The sequence below is a fragment of the Anomaloglossus baeobatrachus genome, chromosome 8 (genome assembly GCF_048569485.1).
Source record: "Anomaloglossus baeobatrachus isolate aAnoBae1 chromosome 8, aAnoBae1.hap1, whole genome shotgun sequence".
Classification (NCBI taxonomy): domain Eukaryota; kingdom Metazoa; phylum Chordata; class Amphibia; order Anura; family Aromobatidae; genus Anomaloglossus; species Anomaloglossus baeobatrachus.
Window position 1 is genome coordinate 178,835,508 of NC_134360.1, and position 16,360 is coordinate 178,851,867.

Consider the following 16,360-nt stretch of genomic DNA (forward strand, 5'->3'; position numbering starts at 1 on the left):
ATCACTAGCTCTATTAAAGAGGAAACATATGCGACCTTATGCACCCATTATCTTCTTTATATAGTTGTCATCAAGTGTTTATTAAGGACTGGTGCTCTCAGTCATTGAATTCCGTAACATCTGGCCCTGGCCAGCCAGAGTCAACAGCATCATGTGGCCTTCACAGGCATATCGCCACCATAGCACAAATCCACACACAAGCCAGGACCCCCTCTTTCATGTAATGCACCAGGGCACAAGCACTTTGTATCTCGACATGTTACATATTTCCTTTTAGTCTATCTCATTTAATGTTATCACTTCTATTGGCCCAGCCCCAGTTAAATATCTAAATAATTGTTTTATTTCATCATTGTGTACTTTACTCCTTGATCAGTTTGTTGACTCAATTGTCATTTGTCTGTACTTGTTTGCCCTCCAGGTGGGAATCTGAAATACAGGTTCCGGGGAATTGCATTATCCTTTTGCATCTTAATAGGTGGGTGGGCTGGGGTGGGGATACAGCCTGAACATCAACATCTCCTCCTACCTAAGATTAGATACCTATAAGCAAGATGAGAACAATCAACTGTAGCTAGTAGGACTCAGACATGACTCTAAAAGAGAGACATACCTTTGTATGACAAGGGGAATCGACAAGGAAAGAATTTGCTTAGAAACACTTGTTGAAGCTGACTGGATATAGAAAGCTGAGTGTGGAGTGTCCAGGTATGGTAACCGCGTCCTCAGAGAATGGACAATAAGGTTATAAAATTAGAAATTATTGTAAACTTTATTGTTTATATGAAATATTTTAATCAAAATCTATTTTATAGAACAAATGGATCTCTGCACTATTAGTTGTCTATATTAATGATCAGTGCAGGGAGGAATTTATTTATTCCTCCTGGCAGCCTCTGACTTTCAGTGACCAATAAGTACATAGTGAGCACCAGCTGCAAGTACACCCCAGCACTGTGACTAAAGCACTGAAGAGCCGCCGTTCAGTCAGTGCCAGAGCGTAATTGCATCTGCTGTTCACAATGTACTGACCGGTCACTGAAGCCACTCCAACACACCTGTATGACTGAAAGTCGGAGGCTGCAGGGAGGAATAAAGTTAATTTCCTCCTGGCAGTTTCAGTGCGGTGGTCAGGCAGATTTAGACTAATATTAAACTGCAGATTATTAATAATAATAATAATAATAATAATAATTATTCACTTATAAGGCGCCTTTAATTCCATAGCTCTTTACATTGACCCCATATCTGAAGGTTAATAGCGTTTAGAGACATGACAGGTTCCCTTTAATGAAAAATACAAATTTAATGATTAAGAGGTGTATCTCAATGCTATTATCCATATAGTGTGTGATATGTACAGTATGTAACATATTAATCTCTGCAGCACATTCTTCTCCACCTTTGCTGGTCTATGTGACCTTTACTGGAAGGAAAAAACGTTTTAGAGAGTTCTGACATTTTCTGCACTGACCATTCTGTGAAAAACTAGATCATAATTGTGTAATTAAATGTTGACCCTTCAAAAATGTACAATATCAAAGTATCTGCTTTGATTATTTATTGTATCTGTTCTTGTCATGGAGGGGTGGGTGTAAAACATTTTCAACAGTCAATTGCCATCTTTGATTACACTAATATGTACATGGGATGCCCACAGTGTAAGTGCATCATGGGAAATTATTACTAATTAATAGTCACATAAACAATGACTGTATATAACATGGTTTAAAAAGATTTTTTTGAAATATTATGCTCTCTCACACTGTTTACCCTGAACATTGTTATCCTACAATGTCCATAGTTGTAAGTTGAGGACTAAAGCGGGCTTTACACGCTGCGATCTCGCAAATCGCTGCCCGTGCCACACAACCTCGCTTAACCCCGTCACATGCACTTACCTGCCCTGCGACGTCACTCTGGCCGGTTAACCGCCTCCTTTCTAAGGGGGCGGTTTGTGCGGCGTCACAGCGACGTCACACGGCAGGCGGCCAATAGAAGCGGAGGGGCGGAGATGAGCGGGACGTAACATCCTGCCCACCTCCTCCCTTTTGCATTGCCGGCGGGACGCAGGTAAGGAGATGTTCGTTGCTCCTGCGGTGTCACACACAGCGATGTGTTCTGCCGCAGGAACGAGGAACATCGCTAATAAGCAGAAAACGATTTTTTGTTTCAGGACGAACTCTCCGCGGCAAATGATTTTGACTGCTTTGCGATTATTTAATGTCGCTCATAAGTGTCACACACTGCGATATCGTTAATGACGCCATGTGTGCGTCACAAACACCGTGACCCCGACGATAATTCATTAACGATATCGTAGCGTGTAAAGCCCGCTTTAGTCACTGTCTGATATAGACCAATCCTTGTTAAGTCCTGCTATGACTACCACCTTTTTGTTTTCCTGTGAGGCCATAGTGGGCCCATGCCATTAAAGGGAGGCCATCATGATAGGATTATGGAAGGAATTAATTGGAGTGAATGTGTTACGCCCCTTGACTATCAGGTCATCACAGGGTATTGTACAATCTGCCCTCCCTTGCAATATCCATGTCCTTCTTGGTTATGAGTCCCCAACTTGATGGTGTTGCCTACTCAGCTAATTAAAATCCTAGGTACACTCTGCACCACATCCACCAGACACACCAGTGGACGGCCTGAGTGGAATGGGGTCGCCCACTTGGGGGGTGGGTTAGGGGAGGTCAGGAGTGTCAAGAGTAGGAGAGAAGGGGGTTGGAAGTGAAGGAGAGAGGAGGTCAGGAGCAGGGCTCCTAGGAAGACATCTAGGTAGCAGACAGTGGTCTGGCCCCAGAGGAGCTGGACTCCCGGTCGCAGGGGATCGTGGCAAGGGGCACGGAACTGTTGAGGAGGACAGCCGGTGGCCTTGCACCATCACCGGGCTGGGACCAGGGTATGATGGGGTACGTGGGTCCTAGGTCAGGGAGTAGCTTCAGGCAACCTGACAATTTACCCAACAAGAACGGAGCCTTCTGGTGATTAAAGAAGTTGGTAAAAGGGATAGGGGGGTGGGAGCAAGTGTTTCATACTTACCAAGGCTCCGGCAAGGCTGTGCATTGCTTCTAGGGCACGCATTCACTTTCGGTGCCTTGCATTATGTTCATTGCATATGCTCTGCTTTCTCAATCCACCGGTGTTTGTGATTGGTTTCAGTAAGAGCCGCCCCCACGCTGAGTGACAGCGTGTCTGACGCTTCCAATCACAAACCCGGTCTGCGGATCTATAGCGTACAGTAAAAATAAATAAATAAAATATTTTGAGTATGGTCACCCCATAATATGTTACCCTGCACAAATAAAGCATACGGCTACAAGCTGCAGCCCCCAGCTGTGCGCTTATCTTAGCAGTTTAAATAAATAATTTTAAAAAATAGCATGCAGTCCCCCCAATTTTTATGCCCAGCCAAGATAAAGCCTGAAAGCTGGTATTCTCAGGCTGTGGAGACCAATGCTTATTGGACTGCCACCCAGCCTAAAATAGCAGCCTGCAGCCACCCGGGATTGTCACATCCATTAGATGCGACAAGCCTAGTGCTTTACCCAGCTTTTCCTGATTGCCCTGGTGCAGTAGCAATAGGGGTAATATAAGAAGTTAATGGCACCCCTCAGCTGCCACTAAGTCCTAGATTAGTAATGGGGAGGGACTATGAGACCCCCATTACTAATCTGTAAATGAAAGAAAATAAACACAAACACCGAAAAAATCATTTATTTGAAATAAAGTATAAAAAAGCACCCTCTTTCACCACGTCATTAACCCCCCAAAACACCCCTGCAGGTCCAACGTAATCCACATGAGGTCCCATGATCTGGGGTCCTGATCTGTCTACCTCTATGATGGCATTTGCACTTTCACTGGGTATGTTTATCATTTGACTTTTGAATCGCTGTCTACATTGATATTTTATTTCTATATGCTGTGATGCTTTATGGTACCTTTTTGACTGTGATTCCATCACTAAAGACTTTTGTATAGACTCAGTTACTATCTGCACAGATAGACTTTCAACTCACCATCTATTTATATTTATTTTCTTATATGTATATATACACTTGGTGCATTGTCTGTTTTTAATCATCAAATGCATTTCAATAAAATGTAAAATTTTAATGACCATTCAGCTTCTGGTTCTCCACTGGCTTTAATATATTTTATGGAGTGGTCTTTTTCTATGCCTTTTGGAGCTGACATTGTCATCTCTAGGCTATAAAAATTTCTTGATATGTGCTGAATGGATATATGGTGTCACTTATTTACATGTGGATTTACAATTTATTGTACATGAACTTCTCTTCATGTTGTAGATAAAATTATGGTGAAAACAGTGGCCATCATTGGAGCTGGGCTTAGTGGCTTAGGAGCTATCAAGGCTTGCGTAGAGGAAGGGCTTGAGCCTACTTGCTTTGAAAAAAGTGAAGATTTTGGAGGCCTCTGGAGGTTCACGGTGAGTGCCCAACCTCTCTACGTATACTTACCACAGTCAACAGGTTTTATTTTAGATAGTTATTGTGTTTTCTTATAGATCATTTTTCAGTTGAAAACATTGAAAAAAATGTTCCTCTGACCATAAATTGCTGTTAGTTACGTTCCATTGTTCTTTTGATCACATCTTTTAACGTCCACCTCTGGTTTCCAGTGCTGGTGGTCACAAGCACCCAGTAACTTAGTTCCAGTAAAATATTCTCTTGACAATGGAAAACTTTGAGGCAATCTTATTAAAATGTACAAATATATGATGGAACAATATAGAGATCTTTCTATTGATCTTTTTACACCTAGGCCTGCAATAGTATGGTGATAATTCTTTACCTCTGGAGGAAAGAAAGTTTAATCATAATCACAGGCAGTGATACTTTACTGTGAGCGCAGTGAGATTATAGAACCCTCTGCCACATTATGTAATTAGTGGCATAACTAGAGTCCAATGGGCCCCGGTGCAAAACTTGGATTCGGATTGGGCTTCCCTAGCATATTGGTCAGATGTATGGGTCCTTGTACCTTTCTAAATCCTATAAGGACCTATAAATTGCTCCCCAATTATGTAGTAATGTCCCCCATCCTGGGCTACTTTTTGCAATATATGTTCCTATCCTGGGCTCATCCTAGTGTATATGAATCCCATCCTGGTGTATATTGCTCATCTCGGGCCCATCCTGGTATATATATATATATATATATATATATATATATATATATATATATATATATATATATATACATATACTGTATATCTATATTCTCCATCCTGTTGTATGTGTCTCTCATCCTGGACCCATGCTTGCTCGTGTATAGGTTCTCCATCCTGGTACATATGTTTCTCATTTTGGGCCCATCTGTCCCCCATTCTGGTATATATATATTCCTCATCCTGGTGTATATGTCCCCCATTCTTCCCCTGTGTTTTAACACATAAAAATATTAAATTATTTTACCCACATTACCTCTGCTCCTCCAGCAGGTAGTATCCTTTTTTGAAGCCGGCAACTGACTTTGGCATGCAAATACCAGACAGCACATGAGGTCATTAACATCCACTCCCAGTCATAGGCACACCAATGTCAGCTGCCGGTCTTTGGTTGGCTACAAGCATGCATTGTTGGTCTTTACGCAGCAATACACTTCAGCTGAAGGTGCATCTGAGGACGCACATCCAGCTGAAATATGCGGCGGTGGGTCCCCCTGCTTCACGTGCCCGGACGCAGTGACTACGATTATTACACCCCTGGACCCCTGAAGATTTGACTGACTACAAAAGTTCAAGGATGCCTTTTTTAAAAAATATAATATCGCAAGCTATAGGTGTGGAGACACGGTGTCAGTGGGTGCTCTCGTCCGCTGGCCCGGCCGCCTTTAGAAAGACAGCATGGCCCAGGGCTCATCCCAACTGAACGCTGACCTCCTTAACCGTGGGCGGAACACTACTCAAACAACACAGGGTGAGGGAATCACAATATTAAGACTTTATTGGATCCCCAAACAATTAACGGCACATAACACATAACCAGCAAAACACACAAATGTAACAGGCAACAGAGTCTTACCCTTCCGCTGGCTCACCAGGGATTTGAATGTCCGTGCTTCAGTGCTTTCAGGGCTACTTACTCCAATCCAGCAGCACCCCGCTTTTGGCGGGCACCCACTGAGAATGGAATAACGCCAGATTTAGGAAGATGGCTGAGGTCCGCAAAGTCTGTAGCCAGGTGACCAAATTGTCTCAACCTGGGTTTCTTCCTTAAGTAGTCTCTGGTATGATGAGATGATATAATCCTGGCAGCCGGAGTCGAAATCCCTAGACTGAGGTATGGTCTCCAATCGGAATCGAAGTCCCTAGATTGAAGCCATGTAGCCAAGTGATCCTCTAGTCGGAGCCAAAGTTCCTAGACCTAGTTCACAAGGCATCCTTGTTCTGATCCCCTAGCCAGCTCCTAAAGGTACCGTCACACATAACGAGATCGCTAGCGAGATCGCAGCTGAGTCACGGTTTTCGTGACGCAGTAGCGATCCCGTTAGCGATCTTGTTATGTGTGACACCTACCAGTGATCAGGCCCCTGCTGTGAGATCTCTAGTCATTGCAAAATGGTCCAGGCCATTTTCTTCAAAGGCGATGTCCTGCTGGGCAGGACACATCGCTGTGTTTGACAATGTGTGACAGGGTCACAGTGACTGCTGAGATCGTTATACAGGTCGCTACTGCGACCTGTATTGTTCCTGCATCGCTGGTAAGATCTGACTGTGTGACATCTCACCTGCGACCTCCCAGCGACTTACCTGCGATCCCTATCAGGTCACATTGTTTTCGGGATCGCTGGTAAGTCGTTGTGTGTGACTGGGCCTTAAGAGCTTAGACTGGATCATGCAACATCCATCAACCACTGGTGACTTAAAGAAGTCCCTTTTTATAGCCATAGCCTTCCCTTCGGATATACTGTGCCCTTATCGGATTGGTTGTACAAGGTTGCTTCTCTTATTGGATGAATTTCAAGCTATATTCAATTATCCAGAGACAAGGGTGAGACAGGTAAATTACATCACATCTGGCAATTCACTTAGTAATACAATGGGAAGTTCGCATAATTGAGTTATCTGTGTGTCTGGCCTTCAGTGGCCAAAACAATTACATGAGTCAACAAAAACTTCAATACTAAACTCCCCAAGAGTCTTGTAGAACAATGAGGGATTATCCCCCGTCTATAAACAAACTGTCTTCATGTCTGGCTGAATGTTAAGAAAGCTAACCCATGCAAGGCACTCAGAGACCATGTCATCACAATAGGTACTAGTTTTTGTGATAGGACTTTGATCTAGGGAATTAGCCTGATTGCTGTATGTGCAATCAGGAAGGAATTGTTTCCTTAATATGGGGCAATTATCATCTGCCTCATGGGGTTTTTGCCTTCCTCTTGATCAACATGCTAAGATATACAGTAGGTTGAATGCGATGGGCTTATGTTAACCTTCAACCTTAAAAATGATTAAACTAAAGAATACCGTGGAGAATTCTCTGCTATCAAAAAAAAGAGTGCACTGAAAGTAGCTTTTTTATGAGAGTGAGGAAAAAAATGAACAGGGAAACCTTTCCATGAGTACATTAGCAATGCCTAGACACAGGGGCATTTGTAAAACCTGATTTACATTAACATAAGGTTGTTTTGTGCAATTTAATAGTAATGTTTTTATTAATTGAGAGAAAAACCATTTAAGTAAAAATATCCAGATCTTTCCAGAATATAAGTCACTAGAAAAATATAATAAAAGGGATATATTTCAGGATGAAGCAGAAGATGGAAGAGCCAGCATCTACAAGTCTTTGGTTACCAACAGTTCCAAAGAAATGATGTCTTTTAGCGATTTTCCAATGCCGGAAGATTTCCCGAACTACTTGCCACATCGCAAATATTTGGAATACATCAAACTCTATACAGAACACTTTAAGTTGTTACAATTCATCAAATTTAAGGTGAGAAATATTTATATATAGTAACGATAGTAATTTATATAGCAATAGTAATGAGAGATGAGCGGACCAGTGGAAATTTGAGTTTGGGTTCTTGAAAAAACAGTTTGGTTCGGAAATTAAACTTGACCCCAGACAACAAACCCCTAAAAGTTAATGCGGACCAGAATTTATGTACTGAAATATGGCTGTAAAATTTTCATAGTAATTGCTATGTGACTGCAAAAGAAAGCAAAATGGGGGTAAGAGCACGACCATGTTTCCTTGAAGATAACACAGCAGTCAGACTCTTTTCTAGGCCTACTCATTAAACTTATTGAATATTCCATGCTTTCCCTGCCCACCCTCTGTGCCAGCATCGGTGATTGGTTGCAGACTGCTATACACAACACCACCCTCTGTGTCATTGCCTGTGTTTGCTTGCAGAGCAGTTTGCTGTATTGTAGTGTAAAAATAACTAAATAATAAAATAAAAGGCATGGGATCCCACCCTATCTTTGATAACCAGTGTGAGTAAAACCGACAGCTACGGGCTGAAACACCAAGCAGTCTGCAGTCTGCTTTACCTGGTTATCACAAATTAAGGGGATCCCATGCAGTTTTTTAAATTATTTAAATAAATAATTAAAGAAAACACCATGTGTTCCCCCCTATTTTTTATAACCAGTCAATGTAAATCAGACCACTGTTGGCTGGTATTATTAGGGTGGGAACGGCCATGGTTATTGGCTCATCCCAGCCAAAAAATAAAAGCCTGCAGCCTCCCTTGAATTGACGCATTACATTAGATTCTCCAGTTCTGATGCCTCACCAGGCTCATCCCAATTTCACTGGTGCAGTGGCTATCAGGGTAATATATGGGATTCAAATCAGCTGTGATTTGACAAAAATCACAGCTGCCATCAAGCCCTAGGTTAGTAATGGGTAGATGTCTATGAGACACCCCCATTGCTAACCTGTAAGTCAAAAGAAAAAAAAACACAAACACACAGAAAAATCCAGTATTTGAAATGACAACTACAGACACCCTATTTTACCTCTTTATTAAATCCCAAAACACCCCTACAGGTCCGACGTAATCCCACGATGATCCTCAACTCTGCTACATCTGGAAACTGCAATGAAAGACCAGTCCAGCAAGTTGAAATGGTTTCACACCGTGGAAACCTCCAGCTCTGAACTCCAGTGACCTGACTGACATCATCGCTTCTCACAATGGCGGGTTCCCTTGCTGCCCTCAGTTTGTCCCATAGGCTGTAGTGACCGGTAACATTTTCTTTCACTGCAGTCTCCAGATTGCAGGATTGCTGTGTTGCCATGTCCAGCAATCAGACAGTCCAGGAATCCAGCAGCAAGTTCAACTAAGTTCACTGAGGGCAGCGTGGGAGCCCCCAGCTGTGAACTCTGGTGAACTGGCCGTCAGATGGCTGTGCTGCCATGACCCGCTATCAGACAGTCCGGCAATTTGGTATTCTGTCACTGCAATCTTCAGATGTAGCAATGCCGAGGATTGTCGTGGGTCATCGTATGGATTATGTTGCACATGCAGGGGAGTTGTGGGGTTAATAAAGGGCGAAATAGGACGTCAGTATTTCTTATTTCAAATAAAGGATTTTTACTGTGTTTATTATTTATTTCTTCCTAATATGTCAGGAGGGGCGACCACCCCCTCCTAACATATTAAGCTGTGCGTGGTTGTTTTATAGGAATTCTGCACCTGTGCAATTCCAACCTTTATCATGGGGGGCCGTATGCATTTTGCATGTGCTTTTGCCATTATTTGACCATTTCTTTGGCTGGTGGCTTTATTTCTGGTGAGTTTTTTTCTGACAACTTATTTATTTCTTTTGACTTACAGATTAGTTATGGGGGTGGCTCATAGACACCTTCCCATTACTAACCAAGTGCTTTATGGTAGCTGGGATTTTTGACAAATCACAGGTCATATAAACCCCATATATTACACTGATTGCCAACTGACATGGACAATCTAATGTGCCAATTCTGGGGCAGCTGCGGGCTGCTATGTTGAGGCTGGAACAGGGCAATATCTATTGCCCTTCCCATTCTGATAATAACAACCCCTAGCTGTCTGCTTTACCTTGGCTGGTTGTCAAAAATAAGGGGAGCCCCACATTGTTTTTTTTTATTTAAATAATAAAAAAAAACAGTGTGGGATCCCCTGTATTTTTGATAACCAGTCAAGGTAAAACTGACAGCTGAGGATTTCAGCCCATTGCTGTTTGTTTTACCTGAGCTGGTTATCAAAACTAAGGTGGGAGTCCACATCATATATATTGTAGAAATCTGCTGATTTTTGGGGTTCCAATCAATTCTAATTAACAAAAGCTACTGGTTCTTTAAAAGGGAATTTATTACAAATAGGGTATTGACATACATAAGGGAAACCTAACTAAGGGAAAAGGGTACAATGAATGGGAAAAGGTAATAGGAGATGGTGGTGGAAGATGGGAAGTGGGGGAAGACTAGCTTGGAATGCTACCTTAAGGGGTGCTTCACACACAGCGAGCTCGCTGCCGAGATCGCTGCTGATTCACGCTTTTTGTGACGCAGCAGTGACCTCATTAGTGATCTCGCTGTGTGTGACACTGAGCAGCGATCTGGCCCCTGCTGTGAGATCGCTGCTCATTACACACAGCCCTGGTTCGTTTTCTTCAAAGGCGCTCTCCCACTGTGACACACAGATCGCTGTGTGTGACAGCGAGAGAGCGACAAATGAAGCGAGCAGGGAGCAGGAGCCGGCATCTGGCAGCTGCGGTAAGCTGTAACCAAGATAAACATCGGGTAACCAAGGTGGTTACCCGATATTTACCTTAGTTACCAGCCTCCGCCGCTCTCACGCTGCCTGTGCTGCCGGCTCCAGCTCTCTGCACATGTAGCTGCTGTACACATCGGGTTAATTAACCCGATGTGTACTGTAGCTAGGAGAGCAAGGAGCCAGCGCTAAGCAGTGTGCGCGGCTCCCTGCTCTCTGCACATGTAGCTGCATTACACATCGGGTTAATTAGCCCGATGTGTACTGTAGCTAGGAGAGCAAGGAGCCAGCGTTCAGTGTGTGCGTCTCCCTGCTCCCTGCACACACAGCTAAGCGGTGTGCGCTGGTAACTAATGTAAACATCGGGTAACCATACCCGATGTTTACCTTAGTTACCAGTGTCCGCAGCTTCCAGACGCCGGCTCCGTGCAAGCACAGCGTCGCTTGCACGTCGCTGCTGGCTGGGGGCTGGGGGCTGGTCGCTGGTGAGATCTGCCTGTTTGACAGCTCACCAGTGACCATGTAGCGATGCAGCAGCGATCCTGACCAGGTCAGATCGCTGGTCGGATCGCTGCTGCATCGCTAAAGTGTGAAGGTACCCTTACTGTATATCAGACACACAATCAAATATGGCTCATACAGTGCCCATCCCTGTAACACCTCCGCATGATAGTACCATCCAATCAGGTCACATCTTTTGAGTTGTCCTGAAATGTGCATATGGCTGCTGATGTCAATGCTCTCCTGAAGGTGACTCTCTGAGGTTCATGGGTTAAATGATCAAAAGTCTTGACAAACCTGTGGATCCTGTGGATAGTGTTCTGGTATATAGCAAAGGTCTTTAATATTACAAAGCATGAGGACAGGTTTACACTCCATTCAGGTTGGAGACTTGATGGCCATCTCTAGAACAATGGCTTGAATAACACTTGAACAACGGATTGTTTACCAATGTATATTTTAATAGGCCATAAACAGGACATTCAATTCATGAACACCACAGGAGTTGTGTATCTTCCAAGAGGCTAAGGGCACCCTGTTCAATTCACATGAAGAGGAGACCTTTATCCTATTGATAGAACAAAGGTCAGATCATCACACAACACACAATGGCTTTCTTGCCCCACAGGTTATGAAATTCCTCACTGTGCATGGCCAATTTCTTTGATGTAAAGTCCTGGTAATATCAGTAGCTTAAAAATACAATGTGGAGACCAGTGATTCCTTATGATACATACATTGTTCATGGTGGCTTCCAGCGTATATATATAAAAAAGTATATATATACTGTATATATTACACAGATATACTTTTTTTTTGTTTGCTTCTTTTTTTTTTTACAGTGGTGCCAATACTTGACATGGCTGTGATGGAGCTGGAAGTGCTCACACTGGAATAGCTTGCTGATTGGCTGCTATTCAATAAGCTTTATTATACTGTATTGACAAACACAAATAGGAACGAAACGTAGACATTAAAGTCTGTCTTCGAGTCCAAGACCGGAATACCTGGTTTTTGTTACGGACTCCAAACTGTAAAGTTTGGTTTCACTCATCCCTAATAATAACCAAACAGCATGGAAATAAGTTCACTCATTAGAGTATATAAACTTTTAAATCATTTTTGAAACGTGTGAACCTTAAAGGGCATGTCCCACTCTTTTTAATATATTTATTTTAAGCATTTGGCAGGCTTTAAAGAATTTTTACTTAATTATCTCACTATTTCCCACCACTCCTCTTCTAAGGGTACCGTCACACTTTAGCGACGCAGCAGCGATCTGGCCAGCGATCTGACCTGGTCAGGATCGCTGCTGCATCGCTACATGGTCCCTGGTGAGCTGTCAAACAGGCAGATCTCATCAGGGACCAGTGACCAGCCCCCAGCCAGCAGCGACGTGCAAGTGACGCTGCGCTTGCACGGAGCTGGCGTCTGGAAGCTGCGGACACTGGCAACTAAGGTAAACATCGGGTATGGTTACCCGATGTTTACCTTAGTTACCAGCGCACACCGCTTAACTTAGCGTGTGCAGGGAGCAGGAGCCGCCACTGGCAGCGTGAGAGCTGCGGAGGCTGGTAACAAAGGTAAATATCGGGTAACCACCTTGGTTACCCGATGTTTACCTTGGTTACAGCTTACCGCAGGCTGTCAGACGCTGGCTCCTGCTCCCTTCACATTCAGGATTGTTGCTCTCTCGCTGTCACACACAGCGATGTGTGCTTATCAGCAGGAGAGCAACAATAAAAAAACGAACCAGCACTGTGTGTAATGAGCAGCGATCTCACAGCAGGGGCCAGATCGTTGCTCAGTGTCACACGCAGCGAGATCGCTAATGAGGTCACAAAAAACGTGACTCAGCAGCGATCTCAGTAGCGATCTCGCTGTGTGTGAAGTACCCCTAACACTGCCAAGGTTCCTCCCCAGTTGTCATGCTTACTTTTCCAGCTGGGACAGGTGATTATTTACAGCAGTCATAAATCTGTATGAAACACAAACAAAATTATATATGTCAGGCTGCTGTCAGGCTGCACTACTGAAATACTGAAGCCACAGGTAAAGTACCTTCAGGGTGCAGTAAAGCAAGCAACCACTAGGGGTTAGCAGAGCAATCAGTAATTTGAGTCAGCAGTAATAGATCTGAGACAGAAGCACGGGGAGAGACAAATCATGGTCAGGAGTTAGCAAAGAGTCAGGAGCCAAACAGTAGCATACAAACAAAAGGGAGAGACGAATGCCAGAGCCAGGAGCGAGGATACAGGTCAGCGGCCAGGAAGTCCAAATACAGATAAGGGAAGACAGACCGGTAGGACAGGGGAAAACAACAGACAGCAACAGGTAGTCAGGGACCAGGACGGGCAGATGAACGGGGGAGGATACAAGTCAGGACACAGTAGTAGGGAGGCCGGAGAGATTGGGAACACTCACCAGAGCCAGTATGCACGCTGCAAGACAGAAATATCACTGGCACAGAACAATAGGTGCACCGGGAAGCTATAATGTCCTGGAATCCAGAACGAGGCAGGGGAAGTTAACCCCTGACATGACCATGATCATGACAATATACCTGCACTCTGTAAGCACCAAGACATATGTGTGACGCCCTGGCACAGCCAGGGTGTCACATAAAGAGTTAATCCTCCTTGGTAATATGATCTCACACGGTGCAGCATGACAAAGCACAGCCCCCAGTGTAAGGGAAAAGCAGAGGAGAGGGGAGGGGCTGGAGGAGACAGTGTGTGGAGGCAGACAGGACGGAAGTCTGAAGGAGTTAGCTCCCGGCTGGGAGTGAAGTGTGCTCTGAGAGGGCCGGGACAGGCCGTAGTGAGGAAGGGGCCAGAACAGGTAGCCGGAGCCGGGCGGTGGCCCCTCGGTACCTGGGTACCCGGATCACTACAGGGGAGTGATTCCCCGTTCCCGGCTGAGGAGCAGTGGAAGAGAGTGGAGAGAAAGACACTTGCTGCAGGGAAAGAACAACCAGGGCTGCTGCACCGTGTGTGGGATACAAACACCCCCGTACCAAAGGCTGCGGACACCAGCAATTCTTAGTTCACCAGTGACTCCGTGTGACTTTCTTGTGAGTACACCCGTGCCCTCGGGCATCGCACTGCAGCACTGCGCCCTGCCCCCTGCTTACCCCTTCATCGGGCCCCGGGACAACCAACCCCCCTACCCACGGAGGGGACATAACAACTACGCTGCTCCCTGTCATCGCTCCGTGGATCCCCTTCCAGAGCAGCGGTGGTGTTCCACCATCACCACAACCGTGGGTGGCGTCACGGACAATCTCCCCTAACAAAACCCCTTTTACTGTGGAGCCTGGGATCACAGACCGGGTCACGCCACCGTGATACCCGCAGAAGTGACTCTGTGGCCCGGATCTGAGTACCCCCTGGTCCCCGGGCGAAACATTTGGCGTCACGAACAGGATCGAACCCATCCAGTTATCTGGAGGAAGTGCGCCTTATTCTGGACTGTCAGCGGTGATCCGCTGCAAAAATCTTAAAGTCACCATCTTTGCCGCCATTTTGGGCGCGAAAATCTCCCGCCCAGCACCTTCTTCCCCAAGCGTTGGGCGCGAAAAAGAGGCTCCGCCCCCCCGAGAACGCGGGCGGAAGTGAAGCTCCGGAGGACCGGAAGCGAAAGGGAAACTTTAAAAGTTGCTGGAAGGACTGCTCCCGAGTACCAAGGGGGAGCAGTAGAAAGGAACCGCAGCTTATGTAACAAAGACTGTGGAAGCAGGGACGCCAGGACTCTGCCAGCATTTGGTTCCTGGAAGAGGCCGCCGCAGCGATGCACCGAGCCGTTACCCCTGTTACCGGTAGCGGAGCCCGCAGCGCCTGTTGGGGAGGACCCAGACCTGGGGTCCCCAGGCCTCACCTTTGTCACCACCCTGCCACCGGCCCCGGCAGTCCGCCCGGCCGCGACGGAGATGACGACGGCTCCGGCAGTCCGCCCGGCCGCAACGGCAGCGAAGTACCGGTCCCGTTGACCAATTTGGGGCTGTTCCTGGACTGGGGTCAAGGGGTGCTGCCTGGGTTTTAGGGGCAGCACCAAGGCTAGGTTGTTTGGGTGGGTGACTGAAGGAACCGTTACCCTGTTATTATTAAAAGTGTTGGACTGTTACTGCAATGTTAAAGTGATGTGCATCCCGTTTTGGGAGGATTGAAAATGTTTGATGTTTTATCTTTTCCAGTTTAATAAAATGTCGGTGCCTAGCCGGCCCGAGGACGGGCCGTGTTTTACCAAGGGGGTGTGTGACGCCCTGGCACAGCCAGGGTGTCACATAAAGAGTTAATCCTCCTTGGTAATATGATCTCACACGGTGCAGCATGACAAAGCACAGCCCCCAGTGTAAGGGAAAAGCAGAGGAGAGGGGAGGGGCTGGAGGAGACAGTGTGTGGAGGCAGACAGGACGGAAGTCTGAAGGAGTTAGCTCCCGGCTGGGAGTGAAGTGTGCTCTGAGAGGGCCGGGACAGGCCGTAGTGAGGAAGGGGCCAGAACAGGTAGCCGGAGCCGGGCGGTGGCCCCTCGGTACCTGGGTACCCGGATCACTACAGGGGAGTGATTCCCCGTTCCCGGCTGAGGAGCAGTGGAAGAGAGTGGAGAGAAAGACACTTGCTGCAGGGAAAGAACAACCAGGGCTGCTGCACCGTGTGTGGGATACAAACACCCCCGTACCGAAGGCTGCGGACATCGGCAATTCTTAGTTCACCAGTGACTCCGTGTGACTTTCTTGTGAGTACACCCGTGCCCTCGGGCATTGCACTGCAGCACTGCGCCCGGCCCCCTGCTTACCCCTTCATCGGGCCCCGGGACAACCAACCCCCCTACCCACGGAGGGGACATAACAACTACGCTGCTCCCTGTCATCGCTCCCGGGATCCCCTTCCAGAGCAGCGGTGGTGTTCCACCATCACCACAACCGTGGGTGGCGTCACGGACAATCTCCCCTAACAAAACCCCTTTTACTGTGGAGCCTGGGATCACAGACCGGGTCACGCCACCGTGATACCCGCAGAAGTGACTCTGTGGCCCGGATCTGAGTACCCCCTGGTCCCCGGGCGAAACATATGCAAACATAAAATATATGAAATTTAAACTGCATTAATGA

At 46.1% G+C, this 16,360-nt stretch overlaps 1 protein-coding gene across 4 annotated transcripts in view; it reads left to right on the top strand.

Moving 5' to 3' along the window:
• LOC142249368 (dimethylaniline monooxygenase [N-oxide-forming] 2-like) overlaps positions 1 to 16,360 on the top strand; it is a 261,688-nt gene that overhangs the window by 163,259 nt on the left and 82,069 nt on the right. For 3 of the 4 annotated variants that reach the window (XM_075321000.1, XM_075321001.1, XM_075320998.1), the window contains 2 exons: positions 4,323 to 4,462; positions 7,788 to 7,976. In XM_075321000.1, the coding sequence (XP_075177115.1) occupies positions 4,331 to 4,462; positions 7,788 to 7,976 (321 nt within the window). In that variant the 5' untranslated portion in view covers positions 4,323 to 4,330. Of the gene's footprint in view, positions 1 to 563; positions 709 to 4,322; positions 4,463 to 7,787; positions 7,977 to 16,360 lie in introns of those variants that run through there. The other variant, XM_075320999.1, reaches the window with a different exon arrangement.